This window comes from Puma concolor, chromosome D1 (assembly GCF_028749965.1).
Source record: "Puma concolor isolate L17-30 chromosome D1, mPumCon1.1.hap2, whole genome shotgun sequence".
NCBI lineage: Eukaryota > Metazoa > Chordata > Mammalia > Carnivora > Felidae > Puma > Puma concolor.
In genome coordinates this window covers 12,136,097-12,160,370 of record NC_141676.1, presented here as the reverse complement: position 1 = coordinate 12,160,370, position 24,274 = coordinate 12,136,097, and the positions used below count along the sequence as shown (strand labels likewise).

Below are 24,274 nucleotides of genomic sequence, written 5' to 3'. Positions count from 1 at the left end.
CTGTGGCTATTAGGATAAAATCCAAAATCCTCCAAGGACCTTTTTTTTATTACTATTATTTTTTATTTTACAGAGAGAGCATGTGAATAGGGGAGAGGGGCAGAGGGAGAGAGAGAGAATCCCAAGCAGCCTCCACACTGAGCATGGACATCTCATGACATATCACTGAGCATCTCATGACATTTGCACGTGCTCCTCCTTCCCACTTCCCCTCTATCACGTAGCTAGCACTTACTCATCCTTTAGAGTCCAGGCAGATCTATTCAGACTTAAATGTTAAATTTTGAGCTATGGAGACTGTCCAGTTAATGAACACTAGTTTTCAGAGCTACAGTTTCAAGGAGAATGTATCCTTTCACTTTCTCAAACCTCTGTCTAAGCAAAGCTTCTTAACATTTTTAAGAGACAGAACTAACTCACCTGATGACTGTACTTTGAAAATTAATAGCTTAGTTTGGGATTCTAGCATTTTTGACCTAATTTTTGTTTGTTTGTTTGTTTGTTTTTTTAAGAGATAGCACAAGCTAGGGAGAGGGCCAGGGGAAGAGAGAGGAGAATCTTAAGCAGGTTCCACTCTCAGCACAAAGCCTGACATGGGGCTCCATCCCACGACCTGGGGATCATGACCTAAGCAGAAATAAAGAGTCGGATGCTCAAGTGACTGAGCCATCCAGGCGCCCCCTAAAATTTTAATATCTGTATAAATTTTATGAATGCTCATTAGTATTTTTTATCCTTTATTTTCTTTCTCTCAGTGCTCCATGGGCTGATAACTGCCCTGGAATAGGTAAAAAAATAAAACCATAGATGTAATAAGCAGTGAAGAACATGACTAGAACAAGAAAGGAAAATCTAATTCAAGGGGCACCTGGGTGGCTCAGTTGGTTGAGCATCCAACTCTTGATTTCAGCTCAGGTCATGATCTCATGGTTTGTGGGATCGAGCCCTGCATGGGGCTATGTGCTGACAGCACAGAGCCTGCTTGGGATTTTCTGTTTTTCTCTCTGCCCTTCCCCCACTCAAAATAAATAAACGTTTGCGTTTTTTGTTTGGTTGGTTGGTTGGTTGTTTTAAAGAAAAATCTAACTACTAACACATATATACACACAAACATTTGCATTGATTTAAATGAGTGAACCAGGGGTGCCTGGGTGACTCAGTCGGTTAAGTGTCTGACTTCAGCTCAGGTCATGATCTCATAGTTCATGAATTCAAGCCCCGCATTAGGCTCTGTGCTGACAGCTCAGAACCTGGTAGCCTGCTTCGGATTCTGAGTCTCCCTCTCTCTCTGTCCCTCCCCCATTTGCGCTCGCTCGCTCTCAAAAATAAGTAAACATTAAAAGAAATATACTAATCATTTAATTTCTTAATTGAAGCTTGAAAATCTTTCAGCTTTGTTCTGGTATTTAATCAAACAATTCCCTCTATTCCTCTATTTTGAAACAAATGCCATGTGCAGTTTTAGATTAAAAATTCACTTTCATGGAATAATTCAGTAGAAAGAGTATAGACTTTGGACTTAGATGTACCTGAGTTCAAATTCCAGCTCCACAGCTTAATTTTTGAGTCTGGGAAAGTTAGTCACTTGCTTTCCCCATCTATAAAAACAAGAATAAAAATTACTTGGCAGAGTATAAGGTTAAATTTGAAAAAATTATACTGTCAGGTACTTAATGCTTGTCAAATATTTAACTTTGTTAGTTTTCCAGAAAACAAAAAAAGTAAATATTTAAAAAGAAATGAGAAGACCTTGACTGTGCTTTCTTCCCAGCTTACCAACTAACCATTCCCTGTTTCACCCCCCAATCAATATTAGCTTTGTAATCTTGAACAAGTCAAGATTTAATTCTCTAAGCTTCAGTTCGAAAAATAGGGCAACCTGAAGGAGAACCAGATCATATTGGGATAGCCTTTCTGACTAGAAGTGTTTTATCATGATGAAGTGGCTATCATCTTTTGGAATTTGATGAGTTAGTTTACTTGAAAGAATTATCTGTTGCTATAGGACTGAGATAAATCACTGTTACATTTCATCTTTTGCTACCTAGAAGAATTAGAAGAAACATTCCTGCCAGTAGTATGATTTCGTCTCAGTTCATAGTATCAACCATTTTTCTTTTGTCCTTTCTTCCTCTTTCAGGAATGTGGTTGTGTCTTAGGCTACTGTGGGGTTTTTTTTCCTTCTTTCTTATTATATGTTAAGAAGCCTCTTCAAAGTCAACTGCTACTATAAGAAACAGCTAGAAATTATCTTTGAATTACTACACAAAAGAAACCTGGTTCTTTTCTATCTGGTCATGATTGTTCATCCATATGTGTGGGTTATCCTTTGGTTGTCAGTTTCTACTCTGGAAACCTGACAATGCCTTTTGTTTAGGGGTTTTTTGAGGTTAAATTCACCCAACAAAATTAACCATTTTAAAGCACACAGTTTAGTGACATTTAGTACATTATAATGTTGTGCAACGTCATCTCTATCAAATTCCAGATATTTTCATCCCTACCAAACAAGACCCCGTACCCATTAAAAATAGTCATTCCCCAGGGAGCCTGGGCGGCTCAGTGGGTTAATCATCGACTTCAGCTCAGGTCATGATTTCAGAGTTAGTGAGTTTGAGTCCCACGTTGGGCTCTGTGCTGACAGCTCAGAGTCTGGAGCCTGCTTTGGATTCTTTGTTTCCCTCTCTCTCTGCCCCTCCTATGCTCACACTCTGTCTCTCCCTTTCTCTCAAAAATAAATAAACGTTAAAAAATTTTTAAAAATAATAGTCATTCCCCAACACCCCTCTCCCTAGCCTCTTACAAAAAGATTAATCTGCTTTTACCTCACTACCTTAAAACATTAATCTGAATTTACCTATTCTGAATATTTTGTGTAAGTGGAATCATACAATATTCGACTTTCATGTCTCCTGTTGTACAGCATAATATTTTCATTGTTCATCCGTGTTGTAGCAGGTGTTAGTATGTATTAGTGTTTCAAGAGTAATATGCTGTTGTATGGATATACTTCCTTTTCTTTATCCATTCAGTCAGTGTTTGATGGTCATTTCAATTGCTTCCGCATTTTGGCTGTTTTGAATTGTACAGCAATGAACATTCATGTACAAGTATTTGTTTGGTTTTCAATTTGGGGGGACTGTACCTAGGAGTGGCATTGCTGGGTCATATGGTAGTTTTGTTTGTTTTTGAGGAACTGCCACCTGCTTTCCACAGTGGCTGCACCATTTTGCATTCCCCCCAACAATGTACAAGAGTTACAGTCTCTCCACATCCCTCCAACATCTGTTTTTTCTGGGAGCTTTTTGTTGTTGTTTTGTTTTTAATTTTTTTTAATGTTTGTTTTTTGAGAGGGAGAGAGTGCGAGCAGGGGAAGGGCAGAGAGAGAGGGAGACACAGAATCCAAAGCAGGCTTCAGGCTCTGAGCTGTCAGTACAGAGCCCAGCTTGGGGCTCGGACCCACAAACCGTGAGATCATGACTTGAGCTGAAGTCGGACGCTTAACTGACTGAGCCACCCAGGTGCCCCTGGGTTGTTTTCTTTTTAAGTTATTATTAAAGCTATCCTAGTGGTATGTGAAGTAGTAATATAATATCACTGTGGTTTTTATTTGCATCTCATAAATGACTTATATTGAACATCTGTGTGTGTGTGTGTGTGTGTGTGTGTGGCCATTTGTATATTTTCTTTGGAGAAATGTCTATTAAAGTCCTTTGCCCATTTTTTTAGTTGGTTTGTCTTTTTGATCAAGTGAAAGATCTTTCTATATTCTGAATACTAGGCTCTTATCAGAATTAATACCTGTACATACTTTTCTCCCATTCTGTAGGTTTTCTTCTAAGATTTTTTAGTGTTAGCTCTTATATTTAGGTCTTTGATCCATTTTGAGTTCATTTTTATATATGGTATAAGGTAAGGGTTCAACTGCATTCTTTGCATGTGGATATCTAGTTGTCTCAGCTCTCTTTGTTGATGAGACTGCTCTTTCCCCATTACTGGTCTCAGCAAACTTGAAAATCAGTTGACTATAGATGTATGGGTTCATATTGAGACTCTCAAGTTAGTTTCATTGGTAATTCCGTCTGTCCTTTTGCCAGTGCCACACAGTGGCACTGATGGATTACTGCAGCTTTGTAATAAGTTATAAGACTGGGAAGAACAAAGTGAGTCCTGTAACTGTGTTCTTTTTCAAGATTGTTTTGGATAATCTAGATCCCCTACATTTTCATATGAATTTTAGGATCAAGTTGTCAATTTCTACAAAAAAGGAAGCTGGGATTTTGATAGGGATTATATTTAATCCATAGATCAATTTGGGGACTATTAACATCTTAGCTATATTTGTGTTCAAGTATTTTATTGTTTTTAATTGGATTGTAAGTGGAATTGTTTCCTTATTCCCCTTTTTGGATTACTCATTGCTGGTATATTTAAAACAACTAATTGTTGTGTGTTGATGTGTATTCTACAACTTGGCTAAATTTGTTACCTGTAGTAGTTGTTTTGCAGAATCTATAGAATTTTCTTCAGAAATAAGGTCATTTCATCCACAAATAGAGATAGTTTTGCTTCTTTCTTTGCAGTTTGGTGCCTTTTTCCCCCACCTTGGCTAACCTCTCTGGCTAGAACTGTCCGTACAACTTTGAAAATAAATGGAGAAAGAGGGCATCCTTATCTTGTTGTGATCTTAGGGAGAGTTTTTAGTCTTTTGCATTTGAGTATGTTAGCTCTGGGGTTTTGATAAATGCCCTCTATCAGATTGAAGTTTCACTGTTTCTAGTTTTCTGTGTGTTCTTACCATGAAAGTGAATTTTGTCAAATGCTTTTCTACATCATTTGAGATGATTGTGTGGGGTTTTTTTCCCCTTCATTCTCTTTAATGTGGTATAGTACACTAATTGATTTTCATATATTGAACCACCCTCATAATCCTGGGATACGTACCATTTGATCTTAGTGTTAACTTGCTTCATAGTCTTAATGTGCTGCTGCTGCTGACTTTGGTTTGCAAGGGATATTGGTCTATAATTTTCCTATGGTGTCTTTGTCTTTGGTGTCAGTAATGATGGCCTTACAGAATGAATTGAGAAGTGTTCCCTCCTCTTTTACTTTTTTGGAATAGTTTGAGAAGGATAGTGTTAATTCTTTAAATGATTAGTAGAAGAATCCATCAGTGAAACCATCTGCTCCTGGCCTTTTTTTTTTTTTTCCATTGGGAAGTTTTTGATTACTTTTTGTCTTCACTTGTGTGTTAAGATTTTCTGTTTCTTCTTGAGTTAGTTTTAGTATATGTGTATCTAGATGTTTGTTTATTTCATGTAGTTTATCTAATTTGTTTATATGTAGTTGTTAATTGTGTTCTCATAATCCTTTTTATTTCTGTAAGGTCAGAAATAATGTCCACTTTAATTTCCAATTTTAGTAATATGAGTCTTTTTTTCTTAGTCTAACTAAAGGTTGTCAATTTCTTTGATCTTTTCAAAGAGCCAACTTCTAGTTCCATTGGTTCCATTCTCTATCGGTTTCTATTTTCTTATTTATCTCTGCTCTAATCTTTATTTCCTTCCTTCTGCTAGCTTTGGCTTCTTTTTTCCCCCTTTCCTTTAAGGTGTAGTTAGATTATTGATTAGACATGTGGGGTTTTTTTTTTTCTATTTTAATGTAGACATTTATATCTAAATTTCCCTCCATGCACTGCTTTTGCTACAGCCCATAAGTTACACTATGTTGTGTTTTCATTTTCACTCATCTTTAAGTATTTTCTAATTTCCTTTGTGGTTTCTTCTTTAACCTTTTTGTTGTTTGAAGAGTGTGTTGTTTCCACATATGTCTGAGTTTTCTAGGTTTTTTTTCTGATACTGATTTCTAGTTTTATTCCATTGTGATCAGAAAACATTCTTTCTATGATGTCAGTCTTTTAAAATTTCTTGAGGCTTGTTTTTGGACTAACATATGGTCTACCCTGGAGAATCTTCTGTGTGTACTTGAGAAGACTGTATATTCTGTTTTTGTGTGAAGGATTTTTTATATGTCTGTTAGGTCTAATTATTTTTTTTATAGTGTTGCTTAAGTCCTCTGTTTCCTAATTGAACTTCTGACTACTCTATCTGTTACTGAAAGTAAGGTATTGAAGTCTCTATCTTATTTTAGTACTGGCTAGTTCTCCCTTTAATTCTGTCATTTTTTACTTCATATATTGGGTTTGTATAGGTTTATAATCATTATATCTTCTTGATTGACCCTTTTATTAATACACAGTGGGTATTCTTTGTCTCGTAACGGTTTTTGACTTGAAGTCTAGTTTGTCTCCTATTAGTGGAGCCACTTGCTATGGGTTGAATTGTTTCCTCCCAAAAGATGTTGAATACCTGTGAATGTAATGTATTTGGAAATAGGATCTTTGCAGATAAATGGGTCTTTTGTGGTAATTTGTTATGGAAGCCCTAGAAAACAAATAACAGAGTTTGATACTGGAAGTGTGGGGTGTTGCTGTAGCAAAATATCTTAAAATGTACACGTGGTTTTGGTTAATGGGTAGTAGCTGGGGAAATTCTGAGGCAGTTAATCAAAAAAGCAGCCTGTATTGCCTTAAAGAAGTTGGGAGAAATAGAGAAGTTAAAGGCAATCTGAGGAAGCCTTAGAAAAAAATGATGAACATATTAATGGGCAGTGGGAGAGAAGTGATCCTTGTTATAAAGTGGCAGATAATTTAGCTGAATTATGTTCTGTTGGGTAGAATGTAGAACTTCTAAGTGAGGAACTTGTATATTTAGCTGAGAAGATTTCCAAGCAAAGCGTGGAAAGTGCAGTCTGGTTTCTTCTTACTGCTCCATACTAAAAAGTGAGAGAAAAGAGATAAATTAAGGAATGAACTATTAAGCAAAAAGAAATCAGTACTTGGAATCTTTCTATATTGTGTGCCTATTAACACAGGTTTTTAATTATTGTTTTATACACTTTTAAGTAGGAGGAAAATGAGGAGTTATAAACCAAAAGTATAATAATACTGTTTTATATTTATTTATGTAATTACGGTGTTTTTATTTCCTCATATGGCTGTGAATTATTTCCTGGTGTCCTTTCGTTTCAGCCTGGAAGACACCCTATGTAGCATTTCTTGCAGGGCACGTCTATTAGCTACAAACTTCGCTTTTGTTTATATGAGAAGATCTCCATTTTGAAAGGATAGTTTGCCACATATAGAATTCTTGCTTGACATTATCACTTTAAATATGGTATCTCTGCCTTCTGGTCTCCATGGTTTCTGGTGAGAAATAGGCTATTAATGTTATTGAGCATTTCTTATACCTGATGAGTCACTCCTCTTAACACTGTTTTGTTTTCGGGAGTCTCTCTTTGTCTTTTGGCTTTTGACAGTTTGATTGTAATGTGTCTTGGCTTGGATCTCTTGAGTTGTTGACCTTAAAAGTAAAACAGCCAAGGGGTGCCTGGGTGGCCCAGTTAGTTAAGCGACTGACTCTTGGTGTTTGGCTCAGGTCATGATCTCACAGTTCATGAGTTCAAGCCCCGCATCAGGCTCCATGCTGATAGTGCAGAGCCTGTCAGAGAGATTCTCTCTCTCCCCCTCTAAATAAACAAATAAATAAATAAACTTAAAAAAAAAAAAAAAAACTATAACACCCAACTGTTTTACCAGGAAAATGGGTTTACTCAGGAATAGCAGAGGATTTACAATTCTGGACAAGCAAGCAATAACAAGTGATAGGCAAGTCCTTCAAACAAAGGAGACAAACTTCTGGGCAGGGGTGGAGGTGGGGGCTGGGGGGCCAGAGTCCAATGGAGTAAACTGGGAGTTTGAAATATAATAGTTTTTCATTGGCTGAGTTGTGACTGTGTCTCCTTGCCTGGCAAGGAAAAATCTTCCTCTTGCTAGGTAGTAGACTAGGCTTCTTTCTGTTGGGAATGCTTGGTACATCTCTTTCTCTTGGGTCTGCAAAGGGTTGCAACAGAGTGGTATGGCTTGGGTCAGCCAGCTCCCCCTGTAAATGTTTCCTTTATTCAGTTCCACAGAATTTGTCCTACTTGGAGTTCATGGAATGTCTGTTTTGTGTACATTCATGTTTTACTGATTTTGAAAACTGATGGCTTTTATTTCCTCAAATATTCTTTCTGCTCCACTCTCTCCTCTCTTTCTAGGACTCTCGTGTGTATGCTTAAGTCAGTATGCTTAATGGTCCCATGGGTATCTTAGGAGGCTCTGTTTACTTTTCTTTCTGTTCTTTGAATTGGATACTCTTATTTGACCTTACAGTTTGCTGATTCATCTTTCCTCAGATCCGTTTAATGAAATCCCCTAGTGAGTTTTTCATTTCAGTTGTTACACTTTCAGCTACAGAATTTGATTTTTTTTTTTTAGAATTACTACTTCTTTATCGGCATTCTTTATTTGTTGACATATTATTCTCCTGATTGTTGTTAGTTATTTGTCAATGGTTTAAACCCTTTAGCTTTTTGACCATATTTTTAAACACTGTATTCTTTGTCTTGTCATCTTTAAAGGCTGTTTCCTTTAGCTTATGTTCAATAAGTAATTTGATCAAGATTTCCTTAAATGTCTTGTATAACTCATCTGTTTCTGTTTTTTGTTTTTTTTTATTTAATTTAGTGTTCACGTGTTTGCTGTAACATGTTTGAGTATTTTCCAGAGTTTGTACAAAGTTGATTCTGGCAGTGTGTGTGTGTGTGTGTGTGTGTGTGTTTCTGATGAGGTACATTTTTGCTAACAGTACTCTGATAATGTTTCTTTTCTTTCTTATAGAGTTTAGGGGGAATGGGGTGGTATTCCACAAACCAGGCTATTATGCTTTATTTATAAGAATAAGCAATTCTCTCATGCATAAGAGGAATAGCATGAGAAGATATGGCCATACAATCCTTCATACTGAAGGAAAAAAGCTTTACAGGAAGTGAAATGGGTTTAAAGTCCAAGTTAGTGTCATTGGGTTGAGTAAATACATATATATTTATTTACTTTTTTTTTTTTTTTTTTTTTTTTTTTGAGAAAGAACAGGTGCATGAGCAAGTAGGGGAGGGTCAGAGAGAAAGGGAAAGAGAGAATCCCAAGCAGGCTTTACACTCAGCACAGAGCCCAACACAGCACTCAAACTGTGAGATCATGACCTGAGCCAACATCGAGAGTCAGACATTTAACCAAATGAGCCACCCAGGCACCCCTCCATTATTCTTATAATACTTTATGGAGGATGTTGAATTGCTTTCTTTGAAGAAATTGATGTATCTTATCTTTTTTTTTTTTTTTAATTTTTTTTTTCAACGTTTATTTATTTTTGGGACAGAGAGAGACAGAGCATGAACGGGGGAGGGGCAGAGAGAGAGGGAGACACAGAATCGGAAACAGGCTCCAGGCTCTGAGCCATCAGCCCAGAGCCTGACGCGGGGCTCGAACTCACGGACCGCGAGATCGTGACCTGGCTGAAGTCGGACGCTTAACCGACTGCGCCACCCAGGCACCCCTGTATCTTATCTTAAAAGCACTCATGACCTAGATGGAGAAGTCTCAAGACATGATTTTTATATCTGGGTCTGCTTATCTAGCTTTGTGATTTTAAACAAGTTGTCTTTGACCTTCCAGTTACTTATGGATAAAACCCATTGGATTGTAGATAGTTGAAGATATTTTAAAATGTAACCCTTTTTTATTATTATTTCATATTTTGATACTTAAAATAGTTCAGATATGAGAAGAGTGAGAAAGGCAATAATGAGTGGGAAAGAAAACTGAAAGGAAATGCATTTCTGATATAAAAATTATGTCAGGTTTTTAGGAGTTCCCACTGCTATTCTCTACAATTCAAACTAATTTTACTCCATTTCCTTAATATATTCTCATAAAATTTTCAGAGTATGTTAAAGCTGAAATAGCCTCCAGTCACCACCTTGTTCCACAGTAGAGGAAACTATATTTTTCATATCTTAAAAAACATGTTAGATATAGTTTTGTGTCTTACATTTTGCTTAATTTCTATTTAACAGTATTTTTACCAATAATTCCATGTCATTCTTTACAGATACCTCTATATAATATCCCATCTTAGTAATAAACCATAGTTTATTTGAATATTCTCTTACTCAGTATGGGTCATCATCTTGAAGGGATGGGTCGTTTCCATTCTTTAGCTGTTACAAATATGCTACAGTGAATGTCCGCTGCCAGTTTATTTTCCCAGGTAGATACTTAGAATTACTGGACATAATTTTGTACCTTCTCTGGAAGTGACCAGTATTTATCAATTTCTTGTATGTCCTTCCAGAAGTGTTATTATCATATATAAGATACATATCTTGCATGTATATTTATTTCTATATAAAAACAAATGTATACCTGTATAATACTTGGATATTACATGGATATGGGGTTTTTTTGCATAATGAAGTGTCATGGAAGTATTTCCATGCAGTTGCCTAATGACTAGATGTATCATAATTCATATAACCAAGCCCCTCCTGCTGTTTGCTACTCTTTTACTACTAAAAACAGTGCTTTGATGACTATACACAAGTCATTTCATAAATGTGATTGCAATTCTGTAGGATAAATTCCTAGTTGAAGTTAATGTGAAAGGATGTGCATTTATAATTTCAGTAGATCCTGCCAAAGTGTCCTTCATAGAGATTTGCCAGTGCACATGCTGTCATCTGTGTTACTGTCTCCTGCAGCCTTGCCAATACTCTGTTGTCAAACATTTGGATCGTTGCCAGTATGACGGGAACAATGGTACCACACTAATTGTTTTCATTTGAGTTTCTCCTGAGAGGATTGACCTGTTTGTGTGAAAGCCACATGTTTTTGTTGGCTTTTTTCTGTTGGGCTGTTAGACTTTGCTTTTAGTGGAATTTGCCATGCAGAAAATTTTTATGTTTACATAGTCCTAGGTACAACTGTTACTAAAATTTTGTGTTGTTCTTAGAAAGGCCTTTTCTATTATAAAGCATAGTCAAAATGTGCTCACTTTTAATATGCTAACATAGTAATAAGCTACTCTAGGGATGAAAGCCAGTTTCTTTTTTTTTTTTTTTTTTTTTTTAATTTTTTTTTTCAACGTTTTTTATTTATTTTTGGGACAGAGAGAGACAGAGCATGAACGGGGGAGGGGCAGAGAGAGAGGGAGACACAGAATCGGAAACAGGCTCCAGGCTCCGAGCCATCAGCCCAGAGCCCGACGCGGGGCTCGAACTCACGGACCGCGAGATCGTGACCTGGCTGAAGTCGGCCGCTTAACCGACTGCGCCACCCAGGCGCCCCGAAAGCCAGTTTCTAATACTAAGCTTTTTATTTGTTTTTTTTTATTGCTCAGGAGGGAATGGTCTTACATCACCTCATTCACCTTTAAAGCATGAAGAAAATCTAGGGTAACAGTAACATTGTGTGTATATCTGTACACAGCATCTCAGGAAAACTGAAGCAGAGCAACACTGGAGCTGGACTTTGTCATGATAGGCCCTGTAGATTTTTTTTTTTTAGTATTTGTTTATTTTTGTGAGAGAGAGCGAGTGCACATGGAGGACAGGGGCAGAGAGAGAGGGAGACAGAGAATCCCAAGCAGGCTCTGCACTGTCAATGCAGATCCCAATGGAGGGCTCGAACTCATGAACTATGAGATCATGACCTGAGCTGAAATCAAGAGTCAGACACTTAACCGACTGAGCCACCCAGGTGCCCCATTGATGCTATAGATTAATTGAAATTCATGGTTTGGTTCTAAGTTATTGAAAAGAGTCAAGGGACGGCATTTTTCTTATGGAATTTCTCTTCAGCAATTTCTTCCAGCGTTGTTTGGTTGTTAACACATCTAGACCTGTGATTCTTTCTTGTGCTTCTGTAAGAAGTTCCAGCCATCTTTCTGGGACCACTCACTTAATTTAGTTTCTTTTATCTTGGATGTAAAGGCTAGAATTCTAGTTGAATTACTTTGGTATATTTTGCATACTTGTCTTAGTGTTCCATTTTTTTCTAGATATGATATAAGACTACTACTTTATGACATGAATTTTTTTTTCTTTTTAGAGTGATGACAATAAGGAGAAGTTTCATCTAATTTTCCTCTCATGTTTCTCTTATTTCAGCAAAAATCTGAGGGGCTTTTCTCCTGAAAAAAAAATTTACTTTCTTTTTTATTAACTGTATTTACAATAGTAGATATACTGAGATGGTTATTAGTTAACCATAAGTAATGGTATATATTCTCATCTAGATCCTAAGGAAGAGAAAGAGGAAGAAGGAGATTCTGCTCTCCCTCAAGAAGTTTCCGTTGCTGCAACTAGGCCTAGCCGGGGCTGGCGCAGTAGTAGCAGGACATCAGTTTCTCGGCATCATGACACAGAGAACACCCGAAGCTCTAGGTCGAAGACTGGTTCATTGCAGCTCATCTGCAAGTCAGAACCAAATACAGATCAACTTGACTATGGTACAGTACAAGTAGAGTGTGCTGATCTAATAACCAGTTGCCTATTGATTTTAAATGTAATGTTGAACAACTGTCAAGGGTAGGTCTGATGACATAGGGCTCCTTTTAGACAATTTGCAGATACTCTTCTTTTGTATAGTTCTTCCAGGCAGTAATTTGGTTTGAGTCTCTTGGCTGCAGAGACAAAATATCAATATCCATAAAGTTCTGTTTTGCTTGCTTTCTCCAGATGGTGCAGAAGAACACCAGTCTCCAGGTGGCATTAGGTAAGAAATTTCATATGTCATATTTAAACCCTTGGGGACATATAGCACATACAGAAGTTGTTTTCTACTTGAAAGAATGTGGAACTGTTACAAAAAATTAACTTCAGTTTTGGTATTTAGATGCCACTTTGTTCTTAATTAAAGCTTTAACCATGTAATCTTTACTTATCCAGTTTGGAAAGCATGTCTTGAGTACCTTCTGTATTCTGGCTTATTTTGTGCTAGCCACTAATGGGAAATGTAGATGTTTTGACTAACTAGGGTTTTTGAAATTTATATTCCATGATAAAGTCATGTGAATTATTTTTTTTTTTGGTTGATCTCCTTTGATAGAGCAGATCGTCAGATGACTACACACAGTATGATAAAGTCAGTTGTTCTTTAACTCTTAGTGCTGTTGAGCAGTCATCACTTTACCTTGATTTAATGAAGTAATGTATTTTTAGTTCTAATTATTATTGTGAGGATAAAGTAGCTAGATTGCATCCAGTTAGAGTGTAAGGATGAAAATTCTAAATAACTTACTGTGACTTTCTGGTACCTCTAAATAAATTAGCAAATAAAATCCAGTCAGATATAATCCTTACAACTAGAATTTCTAATCTCTTTTTGCTTCTTTTTAGTAGTGATGAGGAAGAGGAGGAAGAAGAAGAGATGCTAATCAGTGAAGAGGAAATACCATTCAAAGACGACCCAAGAGACGAGACCTACAAACCCCACTTAGAAAGGCACGTCTCAGATTTTACTCCAGACATGTCGATGAAAAATAAGTTAGGAAAGCACTATTGTGTGCTTTTATTTTGCCTTGTTACTAAACTAATGGGTATGGACTTCATTTTAAATGAGCAATTATGTACTTGTTTTGCAAATTGAACATGATCTTCTAACTCCTTCACACAGCCCTCTCTTCTGTTTATATAGAACTTTATATTGATCATATCCAAATTATTGGATGTCTGCATGTTTATCTTAACAAGATACAATAATTGTCTGAATACTTAAAATTTTTTACTTTTGTCTTTCTGTGTATAACTATAGTGAATTTTGATTCTAGGGTATTGTTAGCCTAAGCGACTTTAAGTATGTATCATTACCATGCATGTGAGGAACAATTGACTGTAAATCATATTTCATGAGCTGAGGATCATAATTTTATAGTAAACCAATGATAATCACAGATTTTACCCCGTTGTCACAGGTCCCCTTGAAAAGATCATTTGCTGGATACCAGTGTTGAAATGCATTTGTGTTTTCAGGGAAACCCCAAAACCACGGAGAAAATCGGGGAAGGTAAAAGAAGAAAAAGAGAAGAAAGAAATTAAAGTGGAAGTGGAGGTAGAGGTGAAAGAAGAAGAGAATGAAATTAGAGAGGATGAGGAACCTCCTAGGAAGTGAGTAGGCAATTACTACTAAAAATGGAAACCTAACAGATTTTGAAGCCACTAGTGGGAAAAAAAGGGTGGGAGTGTGAGGAGGGTTATTGACAGGTACATATTGCTGCCTCAAGCAGCTGACAGTTTCATTCGAGAGACTCAAAAGCTTGAAAAGTTTAAATTTAATTCAAATCAGTACTTAAAGAGATCTAAATGAGTGGGTAAGACGGGAGCTATTGGGAGGCAGGGTAAGAGCAAAACAAGTATGGCAAATGTGGAGCCTCAAAAGAAGGGCAAATTAAGTAAGGCAAGTGATTTAAGAATCTTGACTTCCTGTCCAGCCATCATTGCCTGTTGCAGAAATAAGATTTTGTTTTTTTAAGTGTTTAGGCTTTTGGTTCTGTATAAGGAGAGTAGAGTTTATATTCTCAGGGTTTTAGATAATGGACTCTTTCGATTCTACTTTTTAAATTGATTAAATTTAGGTGATAGACTTTTTACTGAAACAACTCTTCAAGTAGTAACCTTGAGGTTTATCCAAATCTTCCATGGTAATGTATAGTTAATGAAAAGTATGTATTTAACTTGTGCAGATTTATTTAAGTGAAATTATTTTAGAATAACCTATTTGTTTGGCTTGTCAGATATGTCTTTGGTTCTGTCTGTTATGGGGTATCCTTTGTTTCTGCCACCTTCTCTGTGGTCTTGAGTACATGTCTTCAGCCATCCTTCACTCCAAGCTTCAATCTGGAATATGTGGGTAGTTACTCTGTTGTTTAATTACAGGAGAGGAAGAAGGCGAAAAGATGACAAAAGTCCACGATTACCCAAACGGAGGTAAGTAATTTATACCCTTACTGTGTTCCTTATTCCTGATGGTAAGCACTTTACTCACATAATTACTCACAATTACCTTGCAGGAATGGCTATTTAAAAATTTCTCAAATGCAACTTTATTAATGTCCTTGATGCAAAGTTACTGTGTTTTTATTTCCATTGCAGGGTCTTAAAAAATCTTAATGCTTCTTTACCTTTTGGGGAGTTCTAATTTATTTTGTCCAATTTTTTTTAAACTCTTTACAAAACATTTGGCCGTTTCTGGTTGTTTCTAACATAAATTCTGTGCAAGCTGTATACTAGTAAAGAGATTTTAATTCTTTGTGCTGTAAAATTGCTGTCCCCTATAGTGCACTGAATTAAGTCACTGTGCAGAGTGCCTCTTTTCTGTTTGCTAACATATCTCCTACATACTGATCATAGAAAAAAGCCTCCAATCCAGTATGTCCGTTGTGAGATGGAAGGATGTGGAACCGTTCTTGCTCACCCTCGCTATTTGCAGGTCAGTAAGTTGTTACATAAGGCAGCCTTTCAGGTTAGGTTCCATTACTAGTTCTCATATTTCATGAGATATTATAATTTGTGAACTTGTGCAGGCTTTATCATTGACGTACAATGTCAAGAAAAGTGTCTAGGGGCGCCTGGGTGACTCAGTTGGTTAAACGTCTGGCTTTAGCTCAGGTCGTGATCTCCCGGTTCGTGGGCTCAGGCCCCATCGAGCCCTCTGCTGTCAGCACAGAGTGCACTTCGGGTCCTCCGTCCCCCCTCTCTCTGCCCCTCCCCCACTCATGCATGCTCTTGTTCTCTCAAAAATAAATAAACATTAAAAAAAAAAGAAAAATGTCTAAAAACATAGCACAAAAAAAGGATTTCCTTGAAATAGTCCCGTGTTTCCTATTGTGGTGTAAATACTTCTGATAGATGATTTTACCAACATACCAGAGACACAGATGAACAGACTTTATTTTAATGTGTATTTTTAAAAATAAAATTAGCAACTCAAATCAGTGATTTCTTAAAATAAAATCTATTAATTAAAATAAATTTTTAGGGTTTTGTTTTTTTTTTAGTAGAGTTTTAAAAATGAATTAAAGATTCAGCTTATATTTAGGTCTAGCAGAGGACATGAAAGTGAAATGTTTATTACTAAACCTTAAGAAATGCCTCTTTGGGGGCACCTGGGTAGTTCAGTCGGTTGAGTGTTCATCTCTTGATTTCGGCTCAGGTCATCACGGTTTGTGGGATCCAGTCCCATGTCGGGCTCTGCGCTGACAGTGCCAGCACGGGACCTGCTTGAGATTTCTCTCTCCTGCTCTCTCTGCCCCCTCCTGCTTGTTCACTTGTGCTCACACTCACTCTCACTCTGTCTCTCAAATAAATAAACATTGTAAAAAAAGGACAAATGGCCTGTTTGATTTTTAGTTTAGCAGCAAATATAATGCAAGAGAGACTAAGCCCTCACTTTCTGATTCTGGTTCTGTTATAGTAATGTTTGGTACTATTCTTTTGCTATAGGCCATTTACTGCATTCAGCGTTATATAATACATGATCTCTATATTCTCATGATAATGCAATTGGTATTGTTAGGGCAGTAACTGTCTCCATTTTGCCAGTGAGAACTGTAGCTTACAGTATTTAAGTACACTTCCTAAGGTCACACTGCTCATGAATGATGGACCCAGATTGGAATCCAGATCTGTTTCCATAGCCTATGTTCTTAACTATTTTATTATACTGCTCCCTCCCCCCATCCATATGCAGAGTATTTGGTTTTTCTTTAGCACTTTTGACTTAGCAAAGGAACAAGCTTTCAAGAAGCCTTAATTTTTATCCCTCTTTCTATTCTCTTACTGTTTTAGCACCACATTAAGTATCAGCATTTGCTGAAGAAGAAATATGTATGTCCTCATCCCTCCTGTGGGCGACTCTTCAGGCTCCAGAAGCAACTTCTACGACATGCCAAACATCATACAGGTACTTTTTTAAATAAAATGTTTTATCAAGTGTTAAGTGCATTCTACTTTTAAGTATGTAGATTGGTAATGATACTTTTTTCTAATGTAAATCTTAAAAAGTCTACAGTCAAGTGTGAGAGAAAGGTATGAAAATAAACTGTAATAAAACATAAATTTTATAAAAGATGAACAAACTAGGGCTTTTTCGCTTTTATCCTTTGACTTTTTTAAGAACTTTTATGACCAGGACAGTTTTTTTATTGAGCACATATTCTATATCACCTGTGGACTAGAAACTTTACATGTTATCATCATCATTCAACATCACCAAGTTTGCTTATATTATGCTTGTTTTACAGCTGAGAAACCAGAGGCTTTGCACATTAACTTGGCCTTGGTGACATCACTAGTTTTTAACAGAACCAAGATTTTCTAACTCCCTTTCTGGTAGATACTTTGTAGTAGCTCTTATGGACTAGAAATGAGGAGTATGAAGAGAAAGCCTGGATGGTAAAGAGGCTTGCCTCTGGTTTATGCTAACTACTCACTAGCTCCTGGCAATTCTGGTGCTGTTGAAATTGTGAAGGCTAGCTATTAAGTTCCCATGAAATCTCCTGTAGGAGCTTTTCTTTTAAAAAGAGAAACCAAATGCCTTCGTAATACATAATACAGAATGGATTCAGATTTCACTCATTTTTAGCCACTGACAATCTCAAAGCCATTCAGTTAATAGGAACAAATTAGGCTGGGTATTAGAGTTAATTGAGCAGGTGCCAGGCACTGGATTATTACCTACTATCTTTTCAGTAGTTGTGGAGGGTACAACTAGTACAACTAGGAATTCTAGTTGTCTCCTACCCAGGGTTATACTGATATATGTACCCTTTCAGTCTTTTACTGTATGTGTGACTTAGACAAGTTGCTTAACTTTCGCCTTTCCTCATCTGAAAAATAGTGATAATAATGTCACAGATATCATGGAATTATTATAAGGATGAAATAAGATCACATCCATAGTGCTGTTTACTGCACAGGGCCTGGCACACAGACTTCTCAGAGCCCCAGGGTTTGAGCTCAGGTCTGACTCACTGCAAAGTCTGCAGTCTTCCCATGATACCATGCTGCTTCAGGGAGAATGTTGTCTCCACTCTATTCCTTGCTAGATGCTGCCATATCTCTGCTCCTTCTCCCTGTTAATACAGTTTTATTCTCTACAAAAGTAGTTTCTGACAACCAGTTTAGGGTATTAGCTATAAGTATCAAGTAACTACTATGACAAACTGACTCCTTTAGAAATTCACTCCATTTCAATTATTTGTATTTGGTTAATACAATTTTATGATGTCATTGCAGTTTTTCTTTTTCCAAATTTGTATGTACAGACTCCCTTTGAAAATGTAATTTATTTGGGGCACCTGGATGTCTCAGTCGGTTAAGTGTTTGACTCTTGATTTTGGCTCAGGTCATGATCTTATGGTTTGTGGGATTGAGCTGTATGTGGGGCTTGTGCTGATGGTGTGGAGCCTGCTTGGAACTCTCTTACCATCTCTCTCGGCCCCTCCCCGACTCGTACATTTTCTCAATCTCTCTCTCTCTCTCTCTCTCTCTCTCTCTCTCTCTCTCTCTTAAAATAAACATTGTTTAAAAATGTAATTTATTTGAGCAAGTGGATGCCCCACCCAGGTTTGCATGTTACAATGAAACTAGAAAGGTAGGCAAGACCTGGGAGACAAACTGAAGAGTTGTCTCTGGGTTAAAAGTGCATTTTTAGACCTTGCCTATTCATCATGTAGAAAATAGCCCAACAGGAATCGATGTCACTTGAGCGAGTTACTTACAGAATCTCAGACCCGCTCAACTAGCATCTGCATTTACTAATATCCCTAGATGATTCCCAAATATATTCAAGCTTGAGAAAAACCTGGCTCTTCTCCCACACTTGGCTTTAGAACTGTTTGGGATGGGGCATAGAATTAAATTGGATATTGTTTGCCTTTTAACTTATCCTCGTGTTTTCACTGTGACTATGTGTAGCAATTTTAAGAGAAAGGCCCAGAAAACATAGTGGTCATTTATTCAAGAGATACAGAGCATCTCCTTGTCCACTTCTCTCCAAAACCAAGTGATAAAGAAATAATTAAGTGCAGTGCTCCTTTGACCCATAGATTTTACACCATGTTACCAAGTTCATCAAAAATCCTGTGAAATTTGGGGGGATTGTGAAATGACAGAGGCGGGGGTTGAATGGTGCAGAAGATGTGGGGTAGGAGAATAAGGTAAAGAATACAGGTACTGTTTGCACATGTATGATGACAGCAACTTGAACCTTTTTGAGAGAAATTTAAATTGTTTATCTTGGGTAACATTTTTTAAACCTGAAACAGAAGACATGATTACCACTTTAATTGTGGATCACTTTTCTTCTAGGAGATGCCAAATTCTGTTGTTATTGTTGATTTTGGTGTTTGAGTGCCAAATTCTTCATATGTAAGCATTCAGCTTCCACAGTCTGGAAAAACTGTTCTAAAGAATAAAATCCAGGGAAAATGTAGTTGTTTACTTACTAAGCAATTTATCCAAGATCTGGATTATTGGTAAGATTGAGATTAGGGTTCCAATTCTCCTATTTCCATTAGGTTGTTTTTGTTTTGCTTTGTTTAGTTTTCTAAAACAAGTCCTGGGTGCCTGGGTGGCTGAGTCGGTTAAGCCTCTGACTTGCTCAGGTCATGATCTCATGGTCCGTGAGTTCGAGCCCCGTGTCCAGCCTGCAGCCTGCTTTGGATTCTGTGTCTCCCTCTCTCTCTGCCCCTCCCATGCTCACAGTCTTGTCTGTCTGTCTGTCTCTCTGTCTCTCTCTCTTCCTCTCAAAAACAAACATGAAAAAAGAAAATGGTATATATCTTTTTAAAATTTTGTTTATCCAAAGTGTATTTTATACATTGAAAACAATATTGCTCTTACTAACTGATCATCTGCTTACTTACTGTAAACTGGGAAAAAATACTTAAGAGGGATTCGAAATGGAACACTGACCACATTATTTTTCTTCTTAGATCAAAGGGATTATATCTGTGAATATTGTGCCAGGGCCTTCAAGAGCTCTCACAATCTGGCAGTGCACCGGATGATTCACACTGGCGAGAAGCCGTTACAGTGAGTGTTTATTTACTGGTGAACATCTGGGGGAGAAGCGCATACATGCCCTGCTCGTGGGTTAGCCCCTGTACAGACATTTCAGTTGCCACTGCTGTTTACTTTTACCAAATCAGAGGATTGATTGCGGATGCAAGTTACTTAGTGAACTTTTCCTTGTTTCCTCTGGTTTTTAAACAAAAGAAAAAAACAGATTAGTTTTCCATCTAGTTAACTTTTCCTAATTTTTCACAAGTATATGTTAGTGTCTATTGCTTGTATATGTGACCTCTAAGTTCTTGCCCTGACCCTGAGTAAGAGCCCTTTTCATTTCTCTGTTTGATCAGCCATTTCCTCTTCCGCTCTCTTAGATGCGAGATCTGTGGATTTACTTGTCGGCAAAAGGCATCCCTTAATTGGCACATGAAGAAGCATGATGCAGATTCCTTCTACCAGTTCTCTTGCAATATCTGTGGCAAAAAATTTGAGAAGAAGGACAGCGTAGTGGCACACAAAGCAAAAAGCCACCCCGAGGTGCTGATTGCCGAAGCTCTGGCTGCCAATGCAGGCGCCCTCATCACCAGCACAGATATCTTGGGCACTAACCCAGAGTCCCTGACACAACCTGCAGATGGGCAGGGTCTTCCTCTTCTTCCTGAGCCATTGGGAAACTCCACCTCTGGAGAGTGCCTCCTGCTAGAAGCCGAAGGGATGTCAAAGTCATACTGTAGTGGGACAGAGCGGGTGAGCCTGATGGCTGATGGGAAGATCTTTGTGGGAAGTGGCAGCAGTGGGGGCACTGAAGGGCTGGTCATGAACTCGGATATACTCGGTGCTACCACAGAGGTTCTGATTGAAGATTCAGACTCTACTGGACCTTAGTGGAAGGGAAGACTTTGGGCACTGGGACAGCTCAGACTTTGTATTTAAAAGATAAAAAGGACAAAAAAAAATTTAAAGCATTTAAAATCTAGTAAAATAACTGAAGGGCCTGCTCTTTCCATTGTGGATCACAGCACACACATCTACACCCACCTTCTTCTCCCTCTATTGTCCCCTTTATAAAATTGATGTTGCCTTTACCAAAAAGGTAGGCAAAAAAGAAGAAGCTCTTAAAGTGAGGGTTATCCTCCTACTCCGTTCCAGCCAGGCAGACTTCGTGCTCACCGGCAGATCCCTTCTTAAACCTGTAACTCTGATGTGCTCTGGATCAGCTTTTAACTCTTGATAGTATATTACTGTCCTCTAAGCCCCTTCTCCTTCACTGCTGCCCTATGGTTCTGGCTTCTACCCACCGCGGCACACTTACCCCCAAAGCATCATACAGTTCTAATCTCTGGAGGCTGGCAGCTTGACTTGGCACTTTAGGCCCCCTGGCAGGGTGAGCTGTTAAAACAGCCCACCTCTCTCACTCACCCCCTTCTCCTCCATTCCCTGCTGGGTTTAGGAAAGGAAGGATTCATGGGGACCACCTCCCTCCTCTGTGACCCCAGCACTTCAGTCCCCTCCCAACACCTCCATCTGGTTCTCAGTGGTGCTCATTAGCTTGGAAGCAGGCTCCCATCAGGGAGGGGGGCTGCCCTCTACATGGTTTCTCTGACCATAAGACAGGGCTCTGTATCAGTGAGAAAAGTCCCAGACTAATGGCAGAAATTTGCACTTTGAACATGTGTGTTTTTGTGTTGTGGAACCTGAGATTCCTTATTTATTAATGGAAAGTCTGATTTTCTTTTCTTTTTTTTTTTTTTTTTTTTTTTTGGATCTTTGTTGCTATATTTTGTGGGGCTGGGAGAGATTAGATTGTTCTGACATGGGGTCCTTTCCATAAGAAGTACTTTTGAAGGCAAGATATAGGGTTGAAGAAGCACAGCCAGCCTCTAAATCATAGCTCTCCAGTGGCCTTTAAAGAAAGCTGGTCCTCAGCACTAACAAAATCACTACAGTAGCATACAGTAGCCTAATGCTTTTTCAGAAGCCTATTTAGGGAAGGTTGTTAGGTTTTCAGTATTTAGTGCTCTTTGAGTTTTTAGAGCATTGAAATTTAGGAATTTTGAGAGGATGAGAAGGATTGTTCAGGGTCTGAATTACAGATACAACATTTTCTCTTATGCATTTATTTTCTTTTTTTGTCCCCTTCATTTCTTCCTGCACACCTTCCTGTTGGCCCAACTGTGGCCCCTTGCTTTGTTTTGGTTTTTGCTTTATCATTGGTTCATTCCAGCTCCCAATTAGTGAAGGACACTGCCATCAGTGAAGAGGTCTATGACTCGTACAGTTTTAAGTCAAGGAAAATTGCTCTGTTTTGTTTTCCTTCTAAGAACACTTCAGAAAAGGAAAGACTTCCATAGACGAAGTTAATAATCTGTATAATAATCACCTTGGCTTTCACCTAAAATTCTGGGAATTACCACTTCCATTGAGATAGAATGGGGTAGACTGCTTATTCCTGTCCATGGGAGAGGCAGGTGGTGTTTTTTTTTTTACAAGTTTATAACTCCCAGAAGACTAAAAACCTATTAGGGGATTTTTAGAGAATTAGAAGGGCAGTTTCTATCCTTCTGTGTACCTCACAAGCCGGAGTTAAAGGCTTGTCCTATTCATTGTCAGAAATGTGTGATGGCTATTGGAAAGAATGAAGTTTTGCTGGGAGCAAAATAAGGAACGGCTTGTTTTTCACAAACACTAAAACGACAAAGTTTATTAATTTTCTCTTTGATTTATTTTTTTCCAAAAAGAGGGGTAACAAAATGTCATCTCTGAAAGAGGCTTACTTTACACCCACTAGTGTCAGTGGTTGGGATGCCAGGGATAGGGAGTCAGACACCTACAGTGAACAGACTTAAATGCACCATTGTTTCTTTTCAGAGTGTTGCAGATTTGCCGTCCCTCCAGTGTGGGGGTAGAAAATGGAATAAGGATAGAAGGGATGTAGAATATGCTTTCCTGCCCACAGTAAGGATTTGGAATGGACTCTGGTATGTTGAGTACATTTGAAAATATTATCAGATTGATTGGGTGCGTTTACAACAAAGTCATTCCACTTCCCTTATAAGTCCTTTTTATATTGTTTCACTGGCTCGCATCTGGACTCCACACTTAACTTCTGTCGTCGTCACATTTATCTTCTTTGTCCCTGTAAGTTGTGCTTGCAGTGGTTAGTCATCAGATATTTTAACCACCTACACAAAAGCAAACTGCATAAAAAACTTGATGAGAGAAAGGGAAAATATGTTTTTCTCTATATAAAACTCCTCCCCATCAAAAGCAACAAGTTAGTTCTAATAATTAGGAACTTTCTGTTTCTCCTTTTGTTTCTTGACCTCTTTATAGGTACCATTTGCCAACAGTTTGCTTCAATAAGTTATTATTATCAGTATGCAATCAATTTTAAAATATTCTCCAGAGACTTTATCTTTTTTCCTTTTGAGAAAGGGATGCTAGCACAATAAAAAGTGGTGCAAGTAAGCTGGCTTCTACTAGGCCCTCTTCCCTTTCCCTGTCTGCTTATCACACTGTTTACTTCTATGTCCTTCCAAGGAGCTCTCCTAACCTTAAAATTCCACGTTGCCTACTCATAGTCAAATTGTGTTACCTTTTTAATAACTCTTCCCATTGCATATTCTCCATCTTGAATTGGCGATTCTAAATTCTGAAAATGTAACTCAGATACAAGTATTCTTTCTGGGAGATGCGCTTCCCCCTAATCTCTGGTTGCCTGTGGTTATTCTGCATAATTGAGACTTACTGTGCTTCAGAGAGTTTGGATACACACTGGCCAGGATTACTGGGAGTTAAAAAAAAAAAAAGAAATCAGGTATGGAAAAGCATCTACATAGAGCACTTGAACCTCCTTTGTACCTGTTGGAAAAAAATCTAAAAAGTGTACTAAAGCCAGCTAAGGTTATCACGGTCTGGTTGTTTGAAGTACCATTTTTCCCTCCTTCTTTTTCCCACTTTCCAATGTACTCAAGAAATTTGAAAAATTGTAATGGATCAATTTAAAATATTTTATTTCCTGAAAGCCTTTTTTGCCTGTTGTAATGTGCAGGACCCTTCTCCTTTGATGGGAGAGACAGGTAGTTACCTGAATCTAGGTTGAAAAGGTTATGTAAAAAGAAATTATAATAAAAGGGATACTCTGCTTTTCAAATCCTTGTTTTCTCTTAATCTAGTTAAGGCATATCCAAAATAAATATGTAAAGAAGAACAATAAAAGTTGTCTTCTTGGAAGCAACTTGTCTTCCTTGATTGTAATGATTACAGT

The 24,274-nt window shown here is 37.8% G+C and overlaps 1 protein-coding gene across 2 annotated transcripts in view; it reads left to right on the top strand.

The window, feature by feature from the left end:
• Nucleotides 1-24,244, top strand: part of ZFP91 (ZFP91 zinc finger protein, atypical E3 ubiquitin ligase) — a 46,825-nt gene extending 22,581 nt beyond the window's left edge. Inside the window, exons 3-11 of one of the 2 annotated variants that reach the window (XM_086677335.1) lie at nucleotides 12,234-12,446; nucleotides 12,676-12,712; nucleotides 13,339-13,440; nucleotides 13,969-14,103; nucleotides 14,872-14,922; nucleotides 15,346-15,424; nucleotides 16,783-16,897; nucleotides 19,932-20,031; nucleotides 20,382-24,244. In XM_086677335.1, coding sequence (XP_086533461.1) covers nucleotides 12,234-12,446; nucleotides 12,676-12,712; nucleotides 13,339-13,440; nucleotides 13,969-14,103; nucleotides 14,872-14,922; nucleotides 15,346-15,424; nucleotides 16,783-16,897; nucleotides 19,932-20,031; nucleotides 20,382-20,892 — 1,343 coding nt within the window. In that variant the 3' untranslated portion in view covers nucleotides 20,893-24,244. Of the gene's footprint in view, nucleotides 1-12,233; nucleotides 12,447-12,675; nucleotides 12,713-13,335; nucleotides 13,441-13,968; nucleotides 14,104-14,871; nucleotides 14,923-15,345; nucleotides 15,425-16,782; nucleotides 16,898-19,931; nucleotides 20,032-20,381 lie in introns of both variants that reach the window. The other variant, XM_025928499.2, reaches the window with a different exon arrangement.
• The last annotated feature ends 30 nt before the right edge of the window (nucleotides 24,245-24,274 follow it).